Genomic DNA, 22,585 nt, shown 5'->3' with positions numbered 1-22,585 from the left:
AAAAAAAATCATTTTAATAACAAAGTGATGACACTGAAGTTAAAGAGCTTTGCTCTCTCTAAGTATCTGTAGATCATGGTCTGTAACAATGGTCACTGTTCTTTAATGGCTAGCCAGCCTTACTTACTCCCTGGGCCCAGACTCTCACACCACCTGCAATGTGCTCCATTAAGTTTATCACACTCACCACATGCTACTTGATTTTGGCTACACCTCTCAAACGAAGTTAAATGGACAACTGAATTATTGGTTTGGCTTGTTAATTGACTTGTTGTTAGACAGAATTATACCTAGCTTCACATACATGATTAATATCAATTAAAAGTCATATCATACTGCAAATCTGGTCTCATCAAATTGCAATTTTCAGCCCACATCTGAATTCACTACAAAATGCAAATGGCATAATATTATTATAGCTGCAGCCAAATTGTCCAAACCATTACTATACTTCAGGTTCTAGAAATTAGTTGTTGGCTGTTGTGATGTAAGATTTTGCATAAAAGTTGATAAATATTTTGTATATCTTTATTTGTAATTTAGGCAAAACTAAGTCAGGAAAGTGAATTTTATGATAGAGTTGGGGGAAATGCCTGAAACAAATGTTTCAAGCACTACAGTCTCTCTCTCATCCCCCACACAAAGCCAGGTGGCCTAACTGCTGAGCTTTAACTTAACATATGGTTTGGGAGCAGGTGTTAAGATGTTCTATTTCCCCATTGGTCTGAAGTATGGCTGCTAGGAATTGGCTTGTGTCAGAAGCCTTTAAAGTACTACAACACCCTATTGGCTGTAGGGGTTGGACAAAACATCTATAAGTTTACTTGCTTAACCTCACACTCTCTCTTACTAACATCTGATGAAGAAGCATCTCTTACCAAACTGATGAACTGAAAGGGCAACACAATGGAGAGCACAGCTCGGCAGCTACAGTATATTGAACAGACATGTGGCTGAAAGCTGACCACAAATGAACAAGAGACATATTTAAGTAACTAACAAGTTTGTGTGCCGCCTGAAACTACACATCACCATTTAATCAGGTTGTATGGTTGCCAATATTCAAATGTACTTTGCATATTGTTATTATTTATGAATATTACTAATAATACATTGTTTAAATTGTAATTTAATTCCTGCTTGTCTTTTACTATACCTAATTGCCTGAGGTTATAGATATAGAAGGGAAGGTGGGAAGAAGTTATATATTATAATCCCTTATAAACAGTGGTAAATCTGTGGGATTTGAGGCGTTCTGACAGGGGCTACATCTTAATAATACAAAGGGGAAAGTAGAGCAATATATTACTCTATCAAGACAAAACATTGGCCTTACAGTACCTATTTATGTTTTTTATTATACACTTTACTGATGTCAACAAAAAAAATAAACTGGAAATTAAACATTTAATAATATGTGCTACATTTTTACTATTTACTATTTTACATTTTTACTTTCATAAGCACTAGTTGTATGTTGTAATAGAAGAATTTCATCAGAAGAAACAATGCTTGATGTACTCAGATTTCCAATACCAATTAACAGAACATGATATTCTCAAAACCGCTAAATTCAACTCCAAGTCAGTAGTCACCAAATTCTTGGGGTGATTATATATACAGTTCCTATATTCCTATATTCACTCTATTAGATGTTTTCACATTGTATTATTAAGCAGCATTGAATCACAGTGGGTTTAATCTGGATGCTTTGACACTGAACAACAAAAAAAGACTCAAAGTGAAAAAAGATCTTTGCAAACTGGTCTACATTACAAATACTGTATATAACAACCAGTAACGGTGCACTGCAGGATAACGTGCAATGACATACACTTGACTCGAGCATTCATAATTTTCATACTCTTTCTCTGTATGTTTAGCATTCATTTGCTCAGAGGTTGATGCGCTTGCTGGCACTTAAGTCATCAATCTGCCTCAAGAATGATTTAAGATATGAAGAGGTAGGAGAAGTGACGGCGAAGGTGGTAGGGAATAAGAATGGCGCCCATACGCATGAGCTTAATGGCCGCCCTACTGGCCACTGCCGAGAGTTGATTCTACAATAAAATAAAATAAAAATAAAAAGAGGAATAATATTGGAGGTTAATCGTCACCCCCAAAACCCCCCAAATTTCACGTCAATAGTTCAAACAGTGTGCGAGCTACAGGTGATTTAAAATCCTGGACAGACAAATGGACAGCCACGGTAGCGTATTATATAAGAAGATATTTACATTTGCATTTACTTATTTGGCTGATGCCTTTATCCAAATATAAATATATATAACAAAAAACAATTGATCATGTAAGTTTTCACTCACTTTAATATGAGACACCTTAATTATCACTATACCAATTATTTTTTAAAAGTGATCATCTGTCTAGTGTTTGAACTGCATAAATAGTATAAATGCTATTGTATCTGGAATGCCCAACTTGTGTTGAGTATGGTGGCTTAACCTACTTAATGAAGACAAAGGAACACTGCAAACAACTCTGTGAAAAGTTGATGGAAAAGTACAACTAAAGGGATGAAGGCAAGAAAATATCCAAGTCACTGAGTATCCCTTGGGGTTCGGTTAAATCAATCATTAAGAAATGGAAAGAGTATGTCAAAGTTATAAACCTGCCAAGAGCAGGCCATTGACAAAAGGTGAGTGAGGTCACCAAGAAACCTATGACAAACCTGAAGGAGTTACAAGAGACAGTGGCCGAGACTGGATAAACTGTGCATGCAACAGCTGTTGCTCAGGTGCTTCACAATATTATAGCTTTATGAGAGAGTGCCAAAGAGAAAGTTAAAAATAAAACACAAATAACATCTCAGCTAGAGTTTTTCAGAAGGAACATGGGAGACTCTGAAGTCAGCTGCAAAAATATTATATGATATGGTGTGACCAAAACAGAGCTTTTTGGCCATCAAACTAAAGGCCATGTTTGTATGGTGGAGGCAGCATTATACTGTGGTGCGTTTTCTCTGCAGCAGGCCCTGGAAGGTTTATGAGAGTGGAGAGTAAAGTGTATGCAGCAAAACAGATGGAAATCCGGGGGAAAACCTGATGCAATCTGCAAGAAATCTGCATCTTAGGAGAAGCTCTGTTTTCCAGCAAGACAGCAACCCCAAGTATAACACCAAAGCATGTTAATACTGTATCCCAGAGTGGCAAAGTCATGCTCTAGATCTCAATCCAAATGAGAAGCTCTTGAAAAAGGCCTTTCACTTGTAACACCCATGCAACCTGATACAGTGTCAACAATTATCCAAAGAAGAATGGAAAAAAAGTGCAGTGTCCTGCATTGTAAAGTTCATGGAAACCTGTGCACACAGACTTAAGGCTGTTGTGACTGCCAAAGGTACATCTACTAAACACTTACTTGAAGGGTGTGAATACTTATGCAACTGATTACTTTGTGTGTTATATTTATAATTAATTTAGCCCAATTTGCAAAAATCTGCTTTCTCTTTGACATTAAAGTGTCCTTTTCTGTTGACATGACATTGTCATCCAATATTGTATAGCAATAAAATGTGAAAATGTCTAAGGGTGTGAATACTTTTTATATTCCCTGGGATTTGTAAGCTTTGAGTATCTACAGTTAGAATTTGCAAGACAGACTTAATATTTTATGTCCGTTAATGTCAACCCTAGTACTCTTATTTTAATTACCTACAGACTCTAATGACTCTTTCTTATATGACATATTCCAGTTTGAATATCCATTTATCAGTTCAAATATTGCGCTTCTGAACACATTTTAGACATTAAAGGCTCCCAGTTAGCCAGATCTTACAACAGTGATATCAATTACGATGTTGTTAATAAACTGAAAAGATGGCACACCCATCTCATGCACAAAGTCACACTCACTTATACCTGCAATAATTATGGATGCCCTTGAAATTCAAAAGTGTATCTTATGTTTTTGAGAGGAAACTGAAGCAAATTAAACATCCACACGGGCAAACAGAGAAATGGTAATTGGGTCAAGAACTGAACCCTGTTTCCATGAATCATGATGCAGTGATGTTAACCAGCATTCCACCATGTATTTTATTAATATCCAGAAAGAGTAACACAGAACTCTTGATTTTATTGGGAGTAATGACACTCTGAAATGGTTTTGCATTTAGCCATGATGAAAGGATTCTACAAAGCACCACAGAGGGATTCTGTCAGAAGCAACAAAATGCTTTTAAATTAGATATGACACTGTTTACTCTAATACTATAACTTCACCTACAGGATAGTCTAGTTTTACAGGAATTGCAGTGGAGGGTCTCTTTAATGTGCAGCCACTTCCCTGCCAGAGAAAACACAAGCCAAGCCAAGGCAAAGCCATGAAAAGAAAGCGATAAACCCAAGGCCTGCTGGAGGAATTACATCTTATACAGTTGCAGCTGGCCTCAAAACATCTGCTAGGCTGGAATCTACTTCTGACTAACAGAATGCCTTGTCCACTTAATTTAGCAAACTGCCTCATGAGTAAATTTGAAAGAGATATATGAAGACAAAAGAGCAAACCTTAAGGTCTTATAAATAACTTGAAAGCCCTACTGTGTGGGCACAGCATAAATTATGATTCTGTAAAAGTGCATACAGAGTAATTTGAACTAATATGAAGCCGAATCAAAAAGCTTTATTAAGAAAACATTGGTTTTAATAGAATGATACTGCATTGCACTCAGAGGTGATAGGACTATGGGCTTAGTGGCATTTTAATATGTTTTTATGCCCAATGATGATAACAAAACAGATTCCCTGTTTATTTCATTTGGCTCAAGGCCTAGTAGTCCTGTACTATAATATTAATGCCAGGAATCTGTTCACTTAGTATTTACTCAGGTGTTATGACTTCAGTCCAGTGCAGCCTCTGTGTGGTGGTGTAAAATCAGCAAACATGTAAGAGAATGTAAGCTACATTAAAAATACAATTTATCACTGTCATCATTGAAGAGGCTTGGTCCCCCATCTATTTTTTAAATCAGTTAATTTACTGAATCTGGAAGCATTTAGTCCTGCCTTGCGCAGAGGTAAAAACATACCTGAGACTTTCTAAAAAAAAAGACAAAATTATTTCTTGCAAAGTGTATCTTTCCATAGGTAGATGTTATATTAAAATACATGACAGAACCAAAGAAATGTTCCTTTTCTCAAGCTGGTAAGTTAGGCACTAACTGTATAGTTCACATTAAAAAGGCTTAAAGTTAATGGAAAAAAGCAAAATCTGATTTTTATATTTCGGCTCATTTTTTAACAGAAGTGGTAAACCATCATCTTCACATTCATACTTGTGGTTTGCAATGCATACAAAAAATGGACTGGTTTTGGAATAACCCTTGGTAACACAACAAGACATCCCACCATCTGCAAATCAATCTTTCTTTTTTACTATTTTCTTTAAGTTTTCTTTGGAACCTCCCTGAAAAAAAAAAAAAAAAAAAGGTCTGTCCAACCTCCACTTTCAAAACTGCTATGCTGTGACTTTTTTGCACACTTTTGCACTACAGGAGGTCCAATGGAAAGTGTTGTTATAGCAACAGGACATAAAAAATTCATATGGTTAAGATTCTGGCCCAAGCTATTAAAACTAATTACTTGCTTTTGTATAAAGACTTCTTTGTCCTGCTGAGCTAACTCTTCAACTGTAAAGTACATGTTTTCATCCTTTGTCAGATATTCATTTTCAGATTATAAGAACAATAATGCAAATTTCTTTAGTTTTACACATCTTTAAAAGCACCAGGTCACACCTTTATTCATTAAAGAATCCCAAGTGTGAGTGGGAATTACGTTAGTGAACTTGAACATCAAGCTTCTGAGAAACAGAGATCATGTTGTAGTCTACTGTTTACATATATTGGCTTACTATATTTTAAAATGAATATCACATTTTATGGGTTTGTTCTGTCCACAGCTTTAGAACAATGTTATAAACTTAGGCTAATAAGCACTAATATGAACTACCAGCCCACAGAGATAGTAGTAGAATGTAGCAACCAGAAACATTTTGTTAAAAAAATGATTTTGTGACTGTTACATGGATGTGTGAAATATGCTTAAAAAACTATGATTATTTCATTTAAAGAACATCACAACCCAAAACTACTACATTTTAACAGCTAAGGAGTCTACTAGAGTAAAGTGCTTTAGTATGAAAAATTATTAAAAAATATAAAATATGTATGATAATTGTATTAGATTACAATATGTAAAGTGTTAGATAGATAGATAGATAGATAGATAGATAGATAGATAGATAGATAGATAGATAGATAGATAGATTTGTTCTAATTATCTACTGCATATAGTGACATGTTAAAAACAATTGATTTTTCTGGATCACTATATAAAAGGCTAAACAGACTGAATCCATTTGGGTTAAATACTTACAGTACAAGAGAATGTTAACTCCACCCTGTGTTATCAGTAACTACAACTGGTTAACTAGTATTTGTTTTCTCTTATCATAGTGCACACTGTACAAGCAGATTTAATTAGCATTGTACAAGTTGTATAAGAATGCAATTTTTCTGCTAACTCTTAAAGTTTGAGAGTGTACCTGTTACAAAGTGAGTGGCATTTAAATAGTATTCTTTGTTAATTATGTATACCAATTTAATGTTTGTCTCCATCTCCATGTATTTTTATTTAGGATAATCAGCCAAGTCAATGGGAAATAAATAAGTTGTCTTCGATAAGTGAATGACAACCTACATACACGTTCACACATAACCAATTAATTAAAAGAAAAGGCATTTTGTCATTTGTAGATAAGTTCAGTAGACTGATATATGTTGTCTATAAGTGTAATCATCAACAGAGCGTGTAGGTTCTCCTTACAAATTTACATTTATGACTGTTTATGTTTATATACATTTTTAGTAGCTTGTAGTACAGCATTCTTAGTATTCCACACATAGTTATGACAAAAGTAATTCTCTTTGGTTGTCCACAGGGATCTTTCCTGACTGAAACTCCTGACTGGACTTCATTTGTGCTTTCCCATCCTAAATCCTTTACACTGGAGACTGCCCTTGGATATGATTAAATGAATCATAAAGGAACCCGTAAGTATAAAAGGAAAACAATAGCACTAAACTGAGGTGACACCTTTACACTGATTGAACTTTTAATTAGTTTTACGGTTCCTTGATGATATTTTTTAATCCCTTACTAAGTTTTTTTATTTTATAGAGTGAATTTCATAGAGCATACCATCAGGAGGTGCTTTACAAAGGACTCATCAATACAATTAACATTAATTCATTTAGACAGTTTTATCTTAAGTAAAGAATACACTGCTTTAAAAAGCAAACTGATTAAATACCACTGCAATAATAGTAAGAAATAGATTAAGAAAAGTAGTGGCATTGTTGAATGTACAAAAAGTGATTTCAAAGGCTGCATAGCTAGAAACAGAGCATTCAGTCTTGTTTAAAGCAGAGTAGGACATATGGCAGCTATACATTAACAAGTAGCTGGGCATTACACATAGGAAGTAGAAACGTTAGATTTGAACACACATTGTATGTCTGAGACTTCAAAGTACCCCTTATAAGAAGGAACTAAGAGTTGTAGCGGATTCTTCATTATCAACTTCCAGATAGTGTATAGAAGTCATTAAGAAGACTAAGAGAATGTTAGTTTATATAGCATAACGTATAAATTACAAGCCCAAGAGGGTTATGCCTAAGCCTTATAAGTCACTGGAGGGGCTTTACCTGGAGTGCACGCTTGGTCTCTGGGCTACAAAAATGAAAAAGCAGTGGTAAAAAAGTCCAGAAAAGTGTGACTAGGATGAGCCTAGGACAATGAGGTATGAGCTATGAGGAAACAGTAAAGCACCTGAACCTTTTCAGTTTTAGAAAATGAAAATTTAGAGGTGCCATGTTTAAAGTTTTTAAAATTATGAAAGGAACTAATACAGTGGATTCAGGCTGTTACTTTAAAATGACTTCTGCAAGAACACCAGCAGGACATAATCAGAAACTGGTTAAGGATAAACTTTGCACAAATATTCAGAAGGTTTTCTTCACACAGTGAATAATTGAAACATGGAATAAATTACAAAGTAGGTTGGTAGAGAGTAAGACCTTAGGAATATTAAAAATTCAGCGTGTTATTATAACCCATTCAAACAGAAGAGTAGAGTAATAACCCATGTAGAAAATGGATCATGATGGTAATGAAGGATTACAGAAGTTCAGATAGGTGAATGATTCCCTGTGAATGGTAGAAAAAAGAAACAGAGTTAGGGGTACTTTGTCTGGTGCTTAGACATATTTGCTCTTTTCACTCCTTCAGAAACCTGGTTGCTCCGTATGCCATGCAAAATGAAGTAAAAGATAGCAACTGATAGCAAGGTCATGGCACCCCATCTTTTTCTGTTCAGATGGATTATCATCCTTTTGATAACTAAACATTTTTTGTTCCTACATATAATGTTATCTCCTCTTTTAATACTTATAAAGGATTTTTTCTTCCAATCCTCCCCATATAAAATTTATAAGACGTCTGCAAGATAATAAAATTACTCTCCACCATGCTTTACTAAGGAAACTGCCAACAAATGGTATTGGGAATACATTTAATAGATCATCAACACACTCATTTTCTGAAACCAAATTATTCAGTGCTACATTGAGGCTAGCCAGAGGCAGAACGAGGTAGCAGCAATGCAGAATACCTCCTCAACAAAGAGAAAGGCAAAATGTATGCCTGGAAATTTGAATATGCCATCAAAAATATTTAACTTACAGGTGAGCAATGTTCATTGGAGACACAAAGCTAAACTCAAATTCAACTTTATTACTTGTTAACATGAACTCACAAAATTCTATGATATTTAAAAACCCTAAGGAGACATACAAGTGTAACACAGCATTACTAAAGAGAATATCACTAACTATGGGAAGAGGATGAAATTAATTCTTCCTTTTGACACTGTAGGAGGCCATGCTTTAGTGTCAGGGGCAACATCATTATGGAGGAAATCGAATGGTTAAAGCAGGAACAATAGACAAAAAGAAGGATTTGTCTGTTTCTCCTCCTGACTAGTTGCAATGTAAATAGTGTCTTACTACAAGCTAGTAAGAAAATGTTTAGATTTATGCAAGGAGTTTTGTGGCCTCTTATGTGGATATTTCCTTGCATGTGAAAATTAAACAAAAAATATTGATATAGTAATAAACATTGCATTCTTTATAAGATACATTATAGTAAAATATTTGTTAGTTCAGTGCTTAATTAAGGATTTATATCATCGAAGGTACAGGATATCATTTATCAAAACAATTTTTTGAATGGCAAAAAATATATATATGTATCTTCACTGATTGTGGTCTTTTATTTAGTCTGCCTTACAGAGTCTATGTATTTCAAAAAATAATCAGATTGGAGGAGGTTCCACTCAAATAATCATCTGAACTATCATCACCACCCTCTGTAATGTCAACCAAACATTCAGTGACTGCTGTATTTGGCTGATAAACGTTTTATTACATATAGTATACACATATGTAATTAAATGCTAATAAAAAAAATTATTAGATTTTCCTGGTCACTACAGGGGTGCATAATTAATTATACTATGAATCTGAACAGTTGACTCATACCATTCATGCTATGAGTAACCTGAAACTTCAAGTTACTGGTTACCTCTACAGCATTTATGTAAGCAAGGTTGACGCCACTTCAGCTCCTTGAAGCAAAGTCACCAGTTTCCTGAAAGGTACAAAATGGGGTTTATTAGAAAATGGAACAAACCTTAACAAAACTGATAATGTCAGTTCTCAAAGCACTTATGCCATCTGCCTGGAAGTGCCTGGATTCCAGAAAAATAAATGGTTTTGTCTTGTCTTCACAACCACTTGTGCACCCGTGTTATTGTCGAACACTACATGCCAAGGTGTATTACAGTCACTAGTGCAAGTTACTGTGACTTGCTGGAGACCAATGTGAAGCCTGCTATTCGATCCAAGAGGCTGGGACTGCTGTCCTAAGGAGTCCTTTTGCTGCAAGACAATGCCCGCCCACACACTGCTAAGAACACCAAGGCTTGTCTGGAGAAACTGAAGTTTAAGGTATAGCCACACCCCCCCTTTTTTGTCTGCTAAAAAAACGTCTGGGTGGTTGTCAATTCAAGACAGATGACAACGTGAAGAAAGCAGTGCACAAGTGGTTGTGAGGACTAGACAACACCTTTTATTCTGCTGTAATCCTGGCACTTCCAGGCAGGTGGCGCAAGAGCATCGAGAAGAGTGGAGACTACGTTAAGAAATGACATTATCAGTTTTGTTAAGGTTCGTTCCAATTTCTAATAAATCCCATTTTCTATGAGGACTCCTCCTCATAGTTCCAGTTTGACTGATACTAAGAGAGATAAGGTGGAGCAGTAGCTCTGTGGCTAAGAATTTGCGCTGGTATCTGGAATGTTGCCCGTTCAAATCCCATTACTGCCAGAAAGGATCCTACTCCATATTGCCTTTGAGTAAGGACCTTAACCTGCAAATTGCTCTAGATGCACTGTACAATGGCTGAACCTGTGCTCTGACCTCCAAAGGTTATGTGAAATGACAATTTCTCCTCAGGGATTAGCAAAGTATATCAAAGACAAAAAAGTGATTTCTATGGCGAAACAGTGCCAGGCCATTCACATCTTCTGTTTATTGAGTCTCATTTCTTTTGTTGATCAGGCTTACAATTTTAGGAATATTGACAAAATTAAGTAAGTCGCTGAGTTGCATGTGGTGTTACAGTGTTCAGAGCTCAAAGCCTTGAGAGTTCATGGTGTTTAAAGTCAGCAAAGATGATATATGACTACTATGTCTCACACACTATTCCTGAAAATTCAAGTCTAACATTAATCAATGTCTTTTTTAATATTTTTAATCTTATTACCCGTGCGACAATTGATACTCTTGAATATGAAGTGGCTTGGCTAGCCCATGGCAAGGATACTAACCAACAGTCCTTTACTCCCAACTGATCAGCCAAAATAATCTGTTGGCAAAGGATTATGCAGATGTTAATAGCAGCAGACCAGCAGATGTGTGTTTCTTTCAAGAATAACATCAAAACAAAAAAAGGACCTTCTCCAAAGTCTTATTTTTTCTGAAAGCCAAGAGGGGTTAAACAATATTCATGGTTGGACAAGGAGTGGAAAAAGTCTATTATTCAACTACAGTGAAATACTAAGACAAAAATACATGCATCAAAAACCAGAGTATTAGAATCAAGATTGTCAAACTTCACTGGTTTACCGCAAATCCTGTGTTTGAGGCTGTCTATCATATTTTAGCAGTAGTAACCCATTGTCAGTACCATGGGTCATAAAAAATAATGTCAGAACACATACAATGATGTAACATTCCTTGGAATTTTCTTTCTGGGTAGTCTTTGCAACCATAGAATTTACTCTCATTGGTGTACCAATTGTTATGAAACTTGCTTTAGTGTTAGTTTAAGTTTTAAAATTGTCCAAACAAAATGAGGTCTGAACGTGTCAGACAGCTGTGTGTGCCAAGCTAAAAGCCATTGATAATAAATTAACATTTTTTTAATCTTATGGTCTTAATGAATACTGTTTGCAGCTTTCAAATACATTTTATTGCCCTGGCGCCCTGCCCGGGGTTTGTTTCCTGCCTTGCGCCCTGTGTTGGCTGGGATTGGCTCCAGCAGACCCCGTGACCCTGTAGTTAGGCTATAGCAGGTTGGAGGATGGATGGATGGAAATACATTTTATTCACTTTAAGTAAAATCTCTAATGTAGAGAAAACAATTGATAATATAAATTACTGTGATGACTTTTTCAAAATGCTGCTCTGGCCAATGAAAAATTTTGTTTTTATAAGATTTGCAAGGGGTGTTTTAATAAGGGTAATTACTAGAAAAGAAAGTTGCATCCAAGAAGATTTTATTGTTTATTTTGTGTTCATTTTTCTTAGTTATTTTCAAAAATTGTAATGCCTCCAGAACTTTCAAAAGTCAGAACAAAACCGTAGTCTTCATTTTGTGTTTCACCCATGCATGTTACTCTAGTTTCTTAAAGCGTTCATGATTCTTTCATCAGACATAAGGTTTCTCTCCTCTTCTAACTGACTATTCAGGTAAATGTAAGAATCCTATTCAGACAGTTGATAAATTATAGCAATTGTAAAGAAAACAAATAACAAAAATCATCATTCTTTGAATATTCTACTTGTACAATGTCATCATTGTAAATTCATAAGGCTTTCACAAAGTGTCATGTCAACATGAAATTGTTTTGATGGCTCTGTAATGATTTCAAAACAAAAGTTTTACTGTGTATAGACAGAAGCCATAAGCAGGGCAATTATAAAGGATAAATCAATGCTTCTGATGTCCAAAATCATATGCGCCATACTATATATACCAATGTTTCGGAGGTTTTTCCCAAGTCAAGGACTTTAATTATTTTGTCAAATATTTTCTAAAAATTGGGTTACTATTTTTTTCTGACTAATGTGGTAAGAGAAAGATGACTTTTTGAAACTATTGTTAGTGAAATTGAAACTATGTATTTAAAGAGCCATGGAAAATTGAGTCTCAGTGCTACTTTCTCTGGATTTTGATTCTAATAATCAACTTTTTGAAAACTGGCACAGTAATATTTACCATGACAAATGCCTTCCAAATGGAAGTAATTAAGTTTTGCGTTCAATGTCTCTGTTTTTAAAATCTTGACATAAATATGCTACTGTTATTTGTTTTTATAGATATTGACATGAGATTGTTAGTTGTTTTTATAGATAAGTAGAGACTAAATGAATAAAGCAGAATCAAAATATTGATTTTCTTGTTAGACAGACTCGGGGAGAGGAAAATGAAGAAAGAACAACGGAGAATTAATTTATGAACCAGATGATTGCAGTACTAGGGTGTTGTACCATTTTAGCCATTACGGATGTAGTGAGAATTCAAGCAAAATGACACCTTTTATTGGCTAACTAGAAAGATTACAATTTGCAAGCTTCTGAGGCAACTCAGGCCCCTTCTTCAGGCAAGATGTGATCAACATCAATGTACATCTTACTTGAAGAAGTGGCCTGAGTTGCCTTGAATGCTTGCATATTGTAATATTTCTAGTTAGCCAATAAAAAATGAACCAGATAATAAAACAAACAAAATATTATTTGGGCTTAAAAATTAACAGTTGTTTAAAGCAAGCAGTCTTCTGTATTTACTACAGAACAGATAGATAAAGACACATTTTTTATTACTGGCTGATGTTTTTGTTTGGAGGAACATGTTTAACCATATTACAGGTTACAAGTTCTTTTTTTTCCCTTAATTCATATTTTCAGTTAGTTTGTTTCTGCTGATAATTGTTTTATGAAAGCACCCTCTGGTAATTGATATTGTGCATGTATAAACAGTATTTGGAGTTAAATGGAATAGGAAACATTGGGGCTCTTTTTTTATTGAAGATGCTGTATTTTACGAAGAAGTCATAGGTGAAGCATCACCCTAAGCTAATTTTCATTTCACACTTCTGTTCACTTTCAGACCCTATAATGATGCAACTCTCACCCTTTTCATTGCATCTTCACTACAAAGTTATACTCTTATCTTATCTTTTAAGGTCCACCATTGCTTTAAGTTCTTCTGTTTTTACTGGACTTGATCATTTTCCATTAAATAATATATAGCTGGGGACTTTATTTTATCTTAGGTAGAAGTAAAATGATCACGTTGTGTTTCATACTGAAGATGCTGACTGCTTGAATCCTCACTGGATGCTTGAAAATTTTAAATCATTATTGACATGGTTAACATTTCTGATGTATATATCATTCGATGAGAGGCTTACTACAGATTTCCTTATGGATCATGGATGTTTTGCAGATGTTTTAAAAAGTATGTTGGCATGCTGGATTGATTTTGGCTTCTTAATATTAACTGCTATCTACTTTATAGTAGTCACAGGAAGCACATATAATGGAAAATATAGGAGACATGAAGGGGACATTTTGGTTAAAGCTAAGCTTATGTGAACTCAAGCTCTTCTCAAACTCAAATCAGCAACAGAAAGGCCACAGTATAAGTAGAATGGAGATTTAAGATGATGGACTGGCAATAGCAAAAACAGAACACAAGAAGTACAAAGGAAACACAAAACGATAAAGCATTCTGTATCCCTGGACCTTCCTATTCAGATGGTGTACTATTGCCATGTAGGATGGTTTGTCCTCTTTCCTGTATGTACAAAGAGTCTCTCCATTCTTACTTTCCTCCAAATACCATACTCCCTTTCTTTCTCCCATCGTTCAACATGTTGCCTCTGAGTCCACTTCCAACTCCTAAGCCACCAAAGTAGTGACAGAGGGGTAGCTTTATAATGCCAACCAGAGTCCACTATCAGGGTAACAACAGGAACTACTTCAGGCAGCTAAACATCTAAAGATAGATGCATCCACCTAATACCCTGTGTTTCCCAATATGTCCCTGCTGCCTTTGAATGAACTGGGGAACTCCTTTCCAACAGCTAGTTGTTGCCTTTACCTTTACAGTACATTTTACTCTCCATGGATAATTCTTAGGATTCTTAATATTATTAATTTCTCTAGCACCCTGTGTAAACATTGTAACGTAGCACAAATCAGAATGAGATTTGTTTTAGGACCTTACATCATCCTGCGTGAGTTCCTTAGTGTCCTCTATAGGTCACTACCCATTTTACCCTTTCCAGTGACAATCACTGGAACACCCTGAAACTTTTTCAATTGTAAATATTGAAGATGTTTGCTATGAACACACTTTTTCAATCCAATCTCTAGATATGCCTAGTATCAAGTTTCCTACTCACATACACTTTCTCATCATTTCTTCACAGAGGGAAACAATCCTTTTCTTAACTAAAAGATTCTTCTTTTTTGAATCCGTGCCAAAAACATGGGTTTTTTGGACATTTTTGTTTTTGTTGGGTGTTGTCACACACGTGCGCATGGGAGGCAGCGAAAGGGCTTGAGTAAGGGCAGTTCCAAGTCATACCAGGATGTAGCAGAGTGCACTGACTCTTTTTCTCCCTTTCCTGCAGACCATTCACGGGAGATTCCACCTGGCCCTCTTGACATCACTTCCGGGACCGAGCCTATGGAAGAAGACCTTGCCGGCTCAGGCCCCTGTGATGTCACGTCCGAGCTCGAACCTATGGCTGAAGACTTTCATGAGACAGACCCCTTTGATCTCACTTCCTGTCTTCCCCTTTAAAAGCCTGCACCTTTTACCTATTTCCCTCAGTTCTGTTTTGGACTCGGTTTTGTGCACAGCAGTGCTATCATTTAAAACTTCAATTTGCATCCAGGACACCAAATATACGGGTGGCTGCCCCAAATCTTGCTATGGCTTTTTGTGGCTTTTGTGACAGTGTCTTGTCAAGCACACAGTTCTTTCTCTACAATGCCCAAATATTCTGGACATCTTTTCTTTCATTATAATTCTCCCTTCTAAGCACAAATGTGTTTTCATTTTTCAATTTCTGATTTTCCAAAAAGCGGGAGACCATCCCTTGCTGTCTGCTCCGAAACAAAACTCTTTTCTTTTTTGATTGTTGCCATACACTTTTTTGTTTCATTTCTGTGCCAGAAAAATAGTTTTTATTGTAAGCCTATTGGCTTGCCAGGTTTTCACACAAATTAGGGTAATATATAAACAATATTTCTAAAATAGAAAGTAGCAGAGTACAAAACAATACCATACGATTTAAGTTAAAACATAGTGTAAATGTGCCAAATACCTTCAAGAGAAATAAAAAAGTCAAACTGGAAATTTAAGGCAAAAAAGAGAAGTACGAATGTTAAATATAGTTTAAATTAACTGATCAAGTAAGTATTATGAGTGTCAAGAAAATTGATGCACTGAATGAGCAGGGGTAAGAAAACATATTTTCCACGTACATGCTGTATAAGGGCTCATTAAAACGTAAGGGAGCTACATTATCTAATAGTGAAAGCAAGGAAGTTACAAAAGCACACATCATGTATACTGTATTTGTGTCATAAGTATTTTTACATATTATATAATGTATATAGTACGTATGTGTTATCACATGATTGAGGCTGGTACGTCTCTTATGGAGAAATATTTCACAGGTGCATGGAGGGAATGAATATATATGTTCTGTCAATGATGAAAAGGCACACCACAAAGGCAAAGAAAGAGGATCAGGAGATTAACAGAAGTCAACTGTAGCCTAAGCCTGGTACCCAGATTTCAAAATACTAACATTAAAACCAAAATCAGAACTGAAGAATGAGATCAAAAAGCAGAGCAGAAGTATTAATCAAAAAGACACTCAAGAAACAATTTACAAGTGAAACGTTAAGAATTTATTAGATTATCCACAAACTCAGATAAAGCTGTGGTCACCATCTTTACTATGTAATTATCTGTAAAGTCATGAGGTGTACAGCCTCGGACATCACTCCATAGCAACTGCTATAACGACCCAGATATAAACCTGTAGAAAATGGAGACACCCATGTAACTGAAAATTGCATTGAAGGTGAAGGCAAAATAATATAATACCAAATACATGGGAAATATTAATTCAGTGACTTTGAAAGTGGGTAATGGAAAAAAAGTGCATAAACAAGTGTCACTCATAACAGCTTGTTTGCACACTATATGACCCTTTTTCGTCTGTAGAAGACCAATGACATCACTTCCTCACAAATTCCAACTTTACCTCTTCTAAAGTTATTTAATACTGCACTGAAACAAAAAGTCAACTTCTTTTAATGAACCAATATGTCGGAAGATACAGTACAGTAGACAATCAAGCATTACATTTTCTTTCAAACATTTAACAATAACCTTTGCTAAAGGAAATTAAACAGATTTTTCTGCTAACTGGGGCCACACTTTCTTAATGTCTTTTTTCTTAAAGTGTATACTTTTCTTACAGTAGACTTTCTCCAGTTCTCTCTAGCTATGTCTGTCTTACGTAAAGAAAAAGTCTCTGATGACCTTCATTTCTATTCAGATTAAAACAAGTTTCATTTTGTGCCTGTTCCTCCATTTGGACAAGTTTTCAAGAGTCAAATTTTGCTAAAATAACCTGTTCCAATAGCATGATACTCTGTTTAATATAAAAATATAAGTCATTTGACAAATGAGAATATTCAGCTTGATATTCATCAAGTTTGATTGGTAAGGTAAGTTGCCTCAATAGCTCGTCCAAATAAAAAAACCTTATAAACTTTTCTATTTTCAACCACACAATGTTAGTTTTTACCCCCAGCTAAAGGAAAGGCCAAAAATGAAAAACTACTAAGGTTTTATTAAACATTAAATCAATTGAATAAACCTCTATTAATTGAATAAAGAAAATAATTAAGTTCCACAAAGAAATTAAGAAAAATCAGATCAATAAATTAACAAAATCAGGAATTTTAAGCCAAGTACAAAATAATAATAATAATAAAATACCAAGTACAGAAGCAAAAAAACAATAACCTAAATGAAAAAGAAATATTTATTCTAAAGTGATTTGGAAACAAAGAAAATAAAAATGAGTCATTATTAATGCTAAATAGCAATACAAAGTTTACAAAATACAAACAATTAAAGGTCGCAAAAGGAAAACTAAGGAGAAATCCACAAACAAAATATGAAAAAACATGGAAGCCAAACAATCAATCCAAAGCAATATATTTCTAAGAGAAAACTCTACACAAAACTGTAATGAAAATCTTTAGGAAATTTGAGCCAAGCTAGAAATCATAATAACATTAAAACATTAGAAATATTGTGATAACAACATCAATACAATGAGATTGTTCAAAAAATCATCTTGATTTTAAGGTCCCTAAAGACCTTAATTCCACTGCACTACTTGGTAATGTATTAATGTCATCTATTTGTGTTAAGAACAACATTCTAACCTTTGTACAAAATCTTTTCTTAACAAGTTTCCAACCATGTCCTCATGCTTTTGTTGTGAAATGTATTTTAAAGTAATAACTGGGACCCACTGTACTAATTCCTTTCATAATTTTAAACACTTCAGTCATGTCCCCAATTAATCTCTGTTTGCTTATACTGAAAAGGCTCAACTCCTTTTATCTCATACATCTTAGTCCTAGGCTCAGCCTAGTCACTCTTCTCTGGACTTTCTGTAGCACTTCTTTTTTTTTTTTTTTGTAATATTGAGACCAAAACTGAACACAACATAAATAAAACAATGGGGAACAAAGATCAAAGAGCAACAGCAACTAAGCTTGGAAATTCTCAGCAACTTGTTGGGGAGGTCGAGGGTCTTAAATAGTCCACTCAAATCAATTGTGACTGCACTTGAGAATGACACCCCTGAAGATACAAGATTTTACCTGAGTATAAATTACTTGGTAGAAATGGAAAAGACAAAAAAATAAGACAAAGTTAGGGATCTGAGGATTAAAAAAAAAGAAGTGCAAAGTACCTTTGTAACCTTAACACATGACATGATAGTTTGTTTCACATTGCCACAAAATTTCTGTGTGAAAGTTTACATAACTTCCATATTAAAAAGGATGTTCCTTTAATTTCTACTGGTATTCTTGAGTAATTAATTTAATATTTAACTGGAGTAAGCAGATTTATGAAAATAATGTCACTTTAATTTTGTTGGATTCTCAAATTTAGAATAAACTCACAGGAAAAAATTCCCTGTATGCAATTTCCTCCATACATAACTTCTAGTGCCTTCTGATCACAGAGCATTTTCAGATATCGTAGTCTATCGTACTGTATATGCACTGTGCAGCAAACCACGCTCTTTTCTTTTTAATCCACACTCTTAAAAAATGTCTTTTAGTGGCACTGAATGCCTTTTTTCAAGGTTGTATGGTTCCTTGTAGAACTATCACTTGACAAAGCACTGTTTCTTTGCATATGAATTTGGTTGTTTGTGCTTTGAAAAACTTCCTAATATGCAGAAAAAAATTAAATATTTAATGTATGGTAGGCAACCTAGCAAGACACTGCCAAATTAAGGAAACTTGACCATAGCCTGTGTCACTGGAAGTATGCAGCAAGAGTCAATTCAAAATCATAACCTATGTGGTATTTCACAAATCTATTAACATGTACAGTATTTATGGTTATTTGCTGTGTGGAGTCAATTATGAATATAAATAAATTAAGGTTCTTTCTGGAAACTTCATGCGGATAGGTCTTTTGAAAACCAAAAATGGTTTCCCCGTAGAGTTGCTCTGTAGAACTACTCTGGCACTTTTATTTGTAAGGGTGTGTCTGTGTGTGTGTGTGTGTGTGTGAGTGAGTGAGACCAAACAGCATCACTTCTTTGTAATGAGTGTCTTAATTTTGCCCCTTACCACCTAAGGTTCAGTAGAAGCTAGCTAAAGCTTCCAGCTGAATTACTAACTTTGTATGAAGGGCACACTTAACCATTTTGAGACTCTCCTTATGTCATCTTTTGGTCCCCCAGAAACAGACAGTTTTTACATCTCTAATTCAGCTCATACAGTATTTTGAACAACCTAAGGATGGGAAGACAAAGCCACACTTTGGAAGAATATAAATGGTACACACCGTGTTGTTACTGATTACCTTGCCCTCTCTTTTAATGCAGTAACTATACAATAGACTAACGTTACATTACTGAAATGGACAAAAAGAAAAAGTTTAAAGCTAAATCTGTACTGTAAACTAAATTTAAAAATACAGTTTTAAGCTAGAAAGTGCAGTCATGATGTTTCGAAACCTTCTTTTCAATTCTCACTGTGGGATTACCGTTCATCTATTTTTTTCTTGAGTCAACTGGTTACAATTTGCCATATGTAGCACATTGGGCAATTAGTCACAAACAGCTGTGGTAAGTTAAGTGAAAGACACTTGACAGCAGAGAGCAGCACAAAGCAACAAACAAGAGAGAGAATGCATGGGTAGAATACACGGGAGTCTCTCAGGGCCCATTGGGAAAAACAAGGTGATGAAGCTGTGAGTAAACACTGAAATCTGGAAGATAATTCTATCGCTTACAAGCCACGAATGCTTTCTGCTGTGTAATGATAGTAGTGTGTTTGTGACTCTTTTCATTACATATGTGGGTTTTCAGGTAAGAGGGCGTCTTAGAATATTTTTACTAAATGACTCTGTATGAAGAAATTGCCACATTCTGCCTTGTAATTTATAGATAAGGCAAAAATTAATATGACAAAATAAAGGCAGATTAAAACCATTGCTTCCTTCTAATGAAATTTCCGTCTATTAAAAATTATATTTAGAGGAGTTTGATTTATATTGGGCAAGAGACAAATAACACATATTTGCTTTTTCATCAAAGAGACGTTGAATTTCAAACTGCTAAGTAGTCAATTTTATAATTAAGTTACGTTTCAATAGTTTTTAATGGTATACTCCATTTTGTTCAGCAAATTAGTTTCCAGCTAAAAACAATAGAGCTTAATAATGACATATTGCATTTAACCAGGAATAGTCAATTTACAGTAATTGACATTACTGTATTTGCTTATAATTCTTTCTTGAGTGTAAAAACGTTTAACTGAAGGTTTTATCTGTATTAAATGTGAAATTGCATTGAATAAAAAGTAAGTTAAAACTGCTTATGTTAGACAATGCAGAACTGTTTTAAAAGTGGACCTTCTTCCATTGCAGTGTATCTTGAAAGATAACTGAACTCCAGCTCAAGGGAAGTGAAACTTCACATTAGAGATTTACACTAAGTTTAAATGAACCTGACAGTTTGCCTTTACTCATCACACAGTTCAGCCTTTCACAAGGATGCTGCCACTCACAGGAAAAGCCCGACTATTCAGGTCAACTCCTTTTTCCATTAAACCCTGAAACATGGATCACAAGTGACCTGAAAGTACTTGGAAAGGATCTAAACAGTTATAAGGCATTCGGAAACGTCTTAAAAGTTAGAATTCTGTTACTGGAACGGGATCAGACACAACATTTGCCATTGGAAACAGCGCCCTATTAATAGACCCGTTTATAAAAGCACATGCTATAAAAATGACTTCTGTGAGGTGTAGGTTTAATATATCCTGGTGAAAATATCTCGTATGAAATCCAATACAAGGTTTTCAGCATTTTTAAAAATAAGTGGAATAGAAATCATTTCATAGTGTATAGTAAACCATCCGCCAGAGAAAAGCAACATTTTTCAGGCTTTCCAACAAGGCAGAAAAAACAAAAACAAAACAAAAAATGATGGGCTTTATAGTAAAATCCTATAAGATTTTCCACTACGATGAAACCATTTACTAGATCACATAATAAATCCTTTTATATAATAACATTTATCCCAATGAAAGCCGTTGCAAATGAAACCTGCACTTTTCCATTTTCTTTAAACCAAACTGAAGCTCCTGACTTTTTGTTCGAGCCATCTGAGGGTTAATCCATTCGTGACTGGAGGATTGCCTCAGACCAGCTGGTTGCCTCAGATACATTTGCTTAGTTTTCCGCTACAGAGGAGCCCATAACATCGGCGACTCTCGTTTTGTTACGCTTAAAACTCATCAGCCTTACCGGATCTCGTCCTTATAATTTCATTGAACTCGTCTCCTGCCGAGTCGCTTCTCTGTTCATCGGGACGTCCTGCTTCAGCCATGGTAAAGTTCTATTTAGTAGCAAATCCGCTGACAGAAAATGGTTAAGTAAATCCGATTGACTTTATGTTGTGTATCAAGTGGATCAAATGCTGATGGACGTCCAAAACAAAAAGAACATAAAAGGTGAGGCGTAAATTCAAGGAAAATAGTCAAGCTTTAGCTTAACACTTATGTGCAGTCCACCCGGAGGGACACTGAAACAGACGAGGGTGACATACATTAAAAAAGGGGGAGTGCTAAAGAAACTGTCAAAAGACACCCGATCGCTAAAAACAGGTGCGGGTCCATTCGTTCCTTTAAATAGAGTATGGATAAAGACAGGAACGTGTAAGCAGAGAAGGGATGGGTAGTCTGACACGCAATACATCAACATCAACTTTAAAAGTAAGGAAACTTTTATTTCCGAGGAGATCGATGCTGATATTTCAAACGCGTGCCAGATTTACTGAACTAACAGCCCCGTACATTAATGATTCAGTAACTCACCCATTCCTCCCTTTTCCCTCCCCTCATCTGCAAATACTGCCTGCAATAAAACGGGTCGCAACGAGATAACGTGCGCGAGTGCCGTGTGGGTGGGTGAGCGTGTGTGTGTCAGCTAGTCGACAACACTCTCTTCCGCACAGCTGCTGCGGCTCGCAGGTTATTTTAACACAAACGTTTTCACCCATCTTGGGCAGCGATTTTATTTACAGCTCCTGCGTGCCTGGCAGCGCTCGCTTCCCTCCTACTCGCCCTGGAAGACTCTACGCATCTATACGTATAGCGGAAAAAGGAGATCGTTTAGCCTGGCGACAAGGAGCAGCGGAATGCGTCTCCAACAGAGCGGACCCTATCCAAAAAGTCTCGAACCTATTATTATTATTATTATTATTATTATTATTATTATTATTATTATTATTATTACATTTTACTTGATGAGAAAACAGAATGATGTTTTCTGAAGTACTTTGATAGAGGTTGTTTATGGTTAAA

The 22,585-nt window shown here is 35.4% G+C and overlaps 1 protein-coding gene across 12 annotated transcripts in view; it reads right to left on the bottom strand.

Annotated features, from left to right (window-relative positions):
- The window catches only part of dmd (dystrophin), a 2,654,580-nt gene extending 2,632,590 nt beyond the window's left edge, over positions 1-21,990 (bottom strand). For 4 of the 12 annotated variants that reach the window (XM_039745193.1, XM_039745197.1, XM_039745202.1 and 1 more), the window contains exon 1: positions 21,528-21,989. In XM_039745193.1, coding sequence (XP_039601127.1) covers positions 21,528-21,609 — 82 coding nt within the window. In that variant the 5' untranslated portion in view covers positions 21,610-21,989. Of the gene's footprint in view, positions 1-21,527 lie in introns of all 12 variants that reach the window. The other 8 variants (XM_039745200.1, XM_039745201.1, XM_039745195.1 and 5 more) reach the window with 4 other exon arrangements.
- Between the last annotated feature and the right edge of the window lie 595 nt (positions 21,991-22,585).

Source organism: Polypterus senegalus, chromosome 2 (assembly GCF_016835505.1).
Source record: "Polypterus senegalus isolate Bchr_013 chromosome 2, ASM1683550v1, whole genome shotgun sequence".
In the NCBI taxonomy this organism is placed as follows: Eukaryota; Metazoa; Chordata; class Cladistia; order Polypteriformes; family Polypteridae; genus Polypterus; species Polypterus senegalus.
Note: the sequence above shows the minus strand (reverse complement) of the source record. Positions and strands in the feature narration are given on the sequence as shown.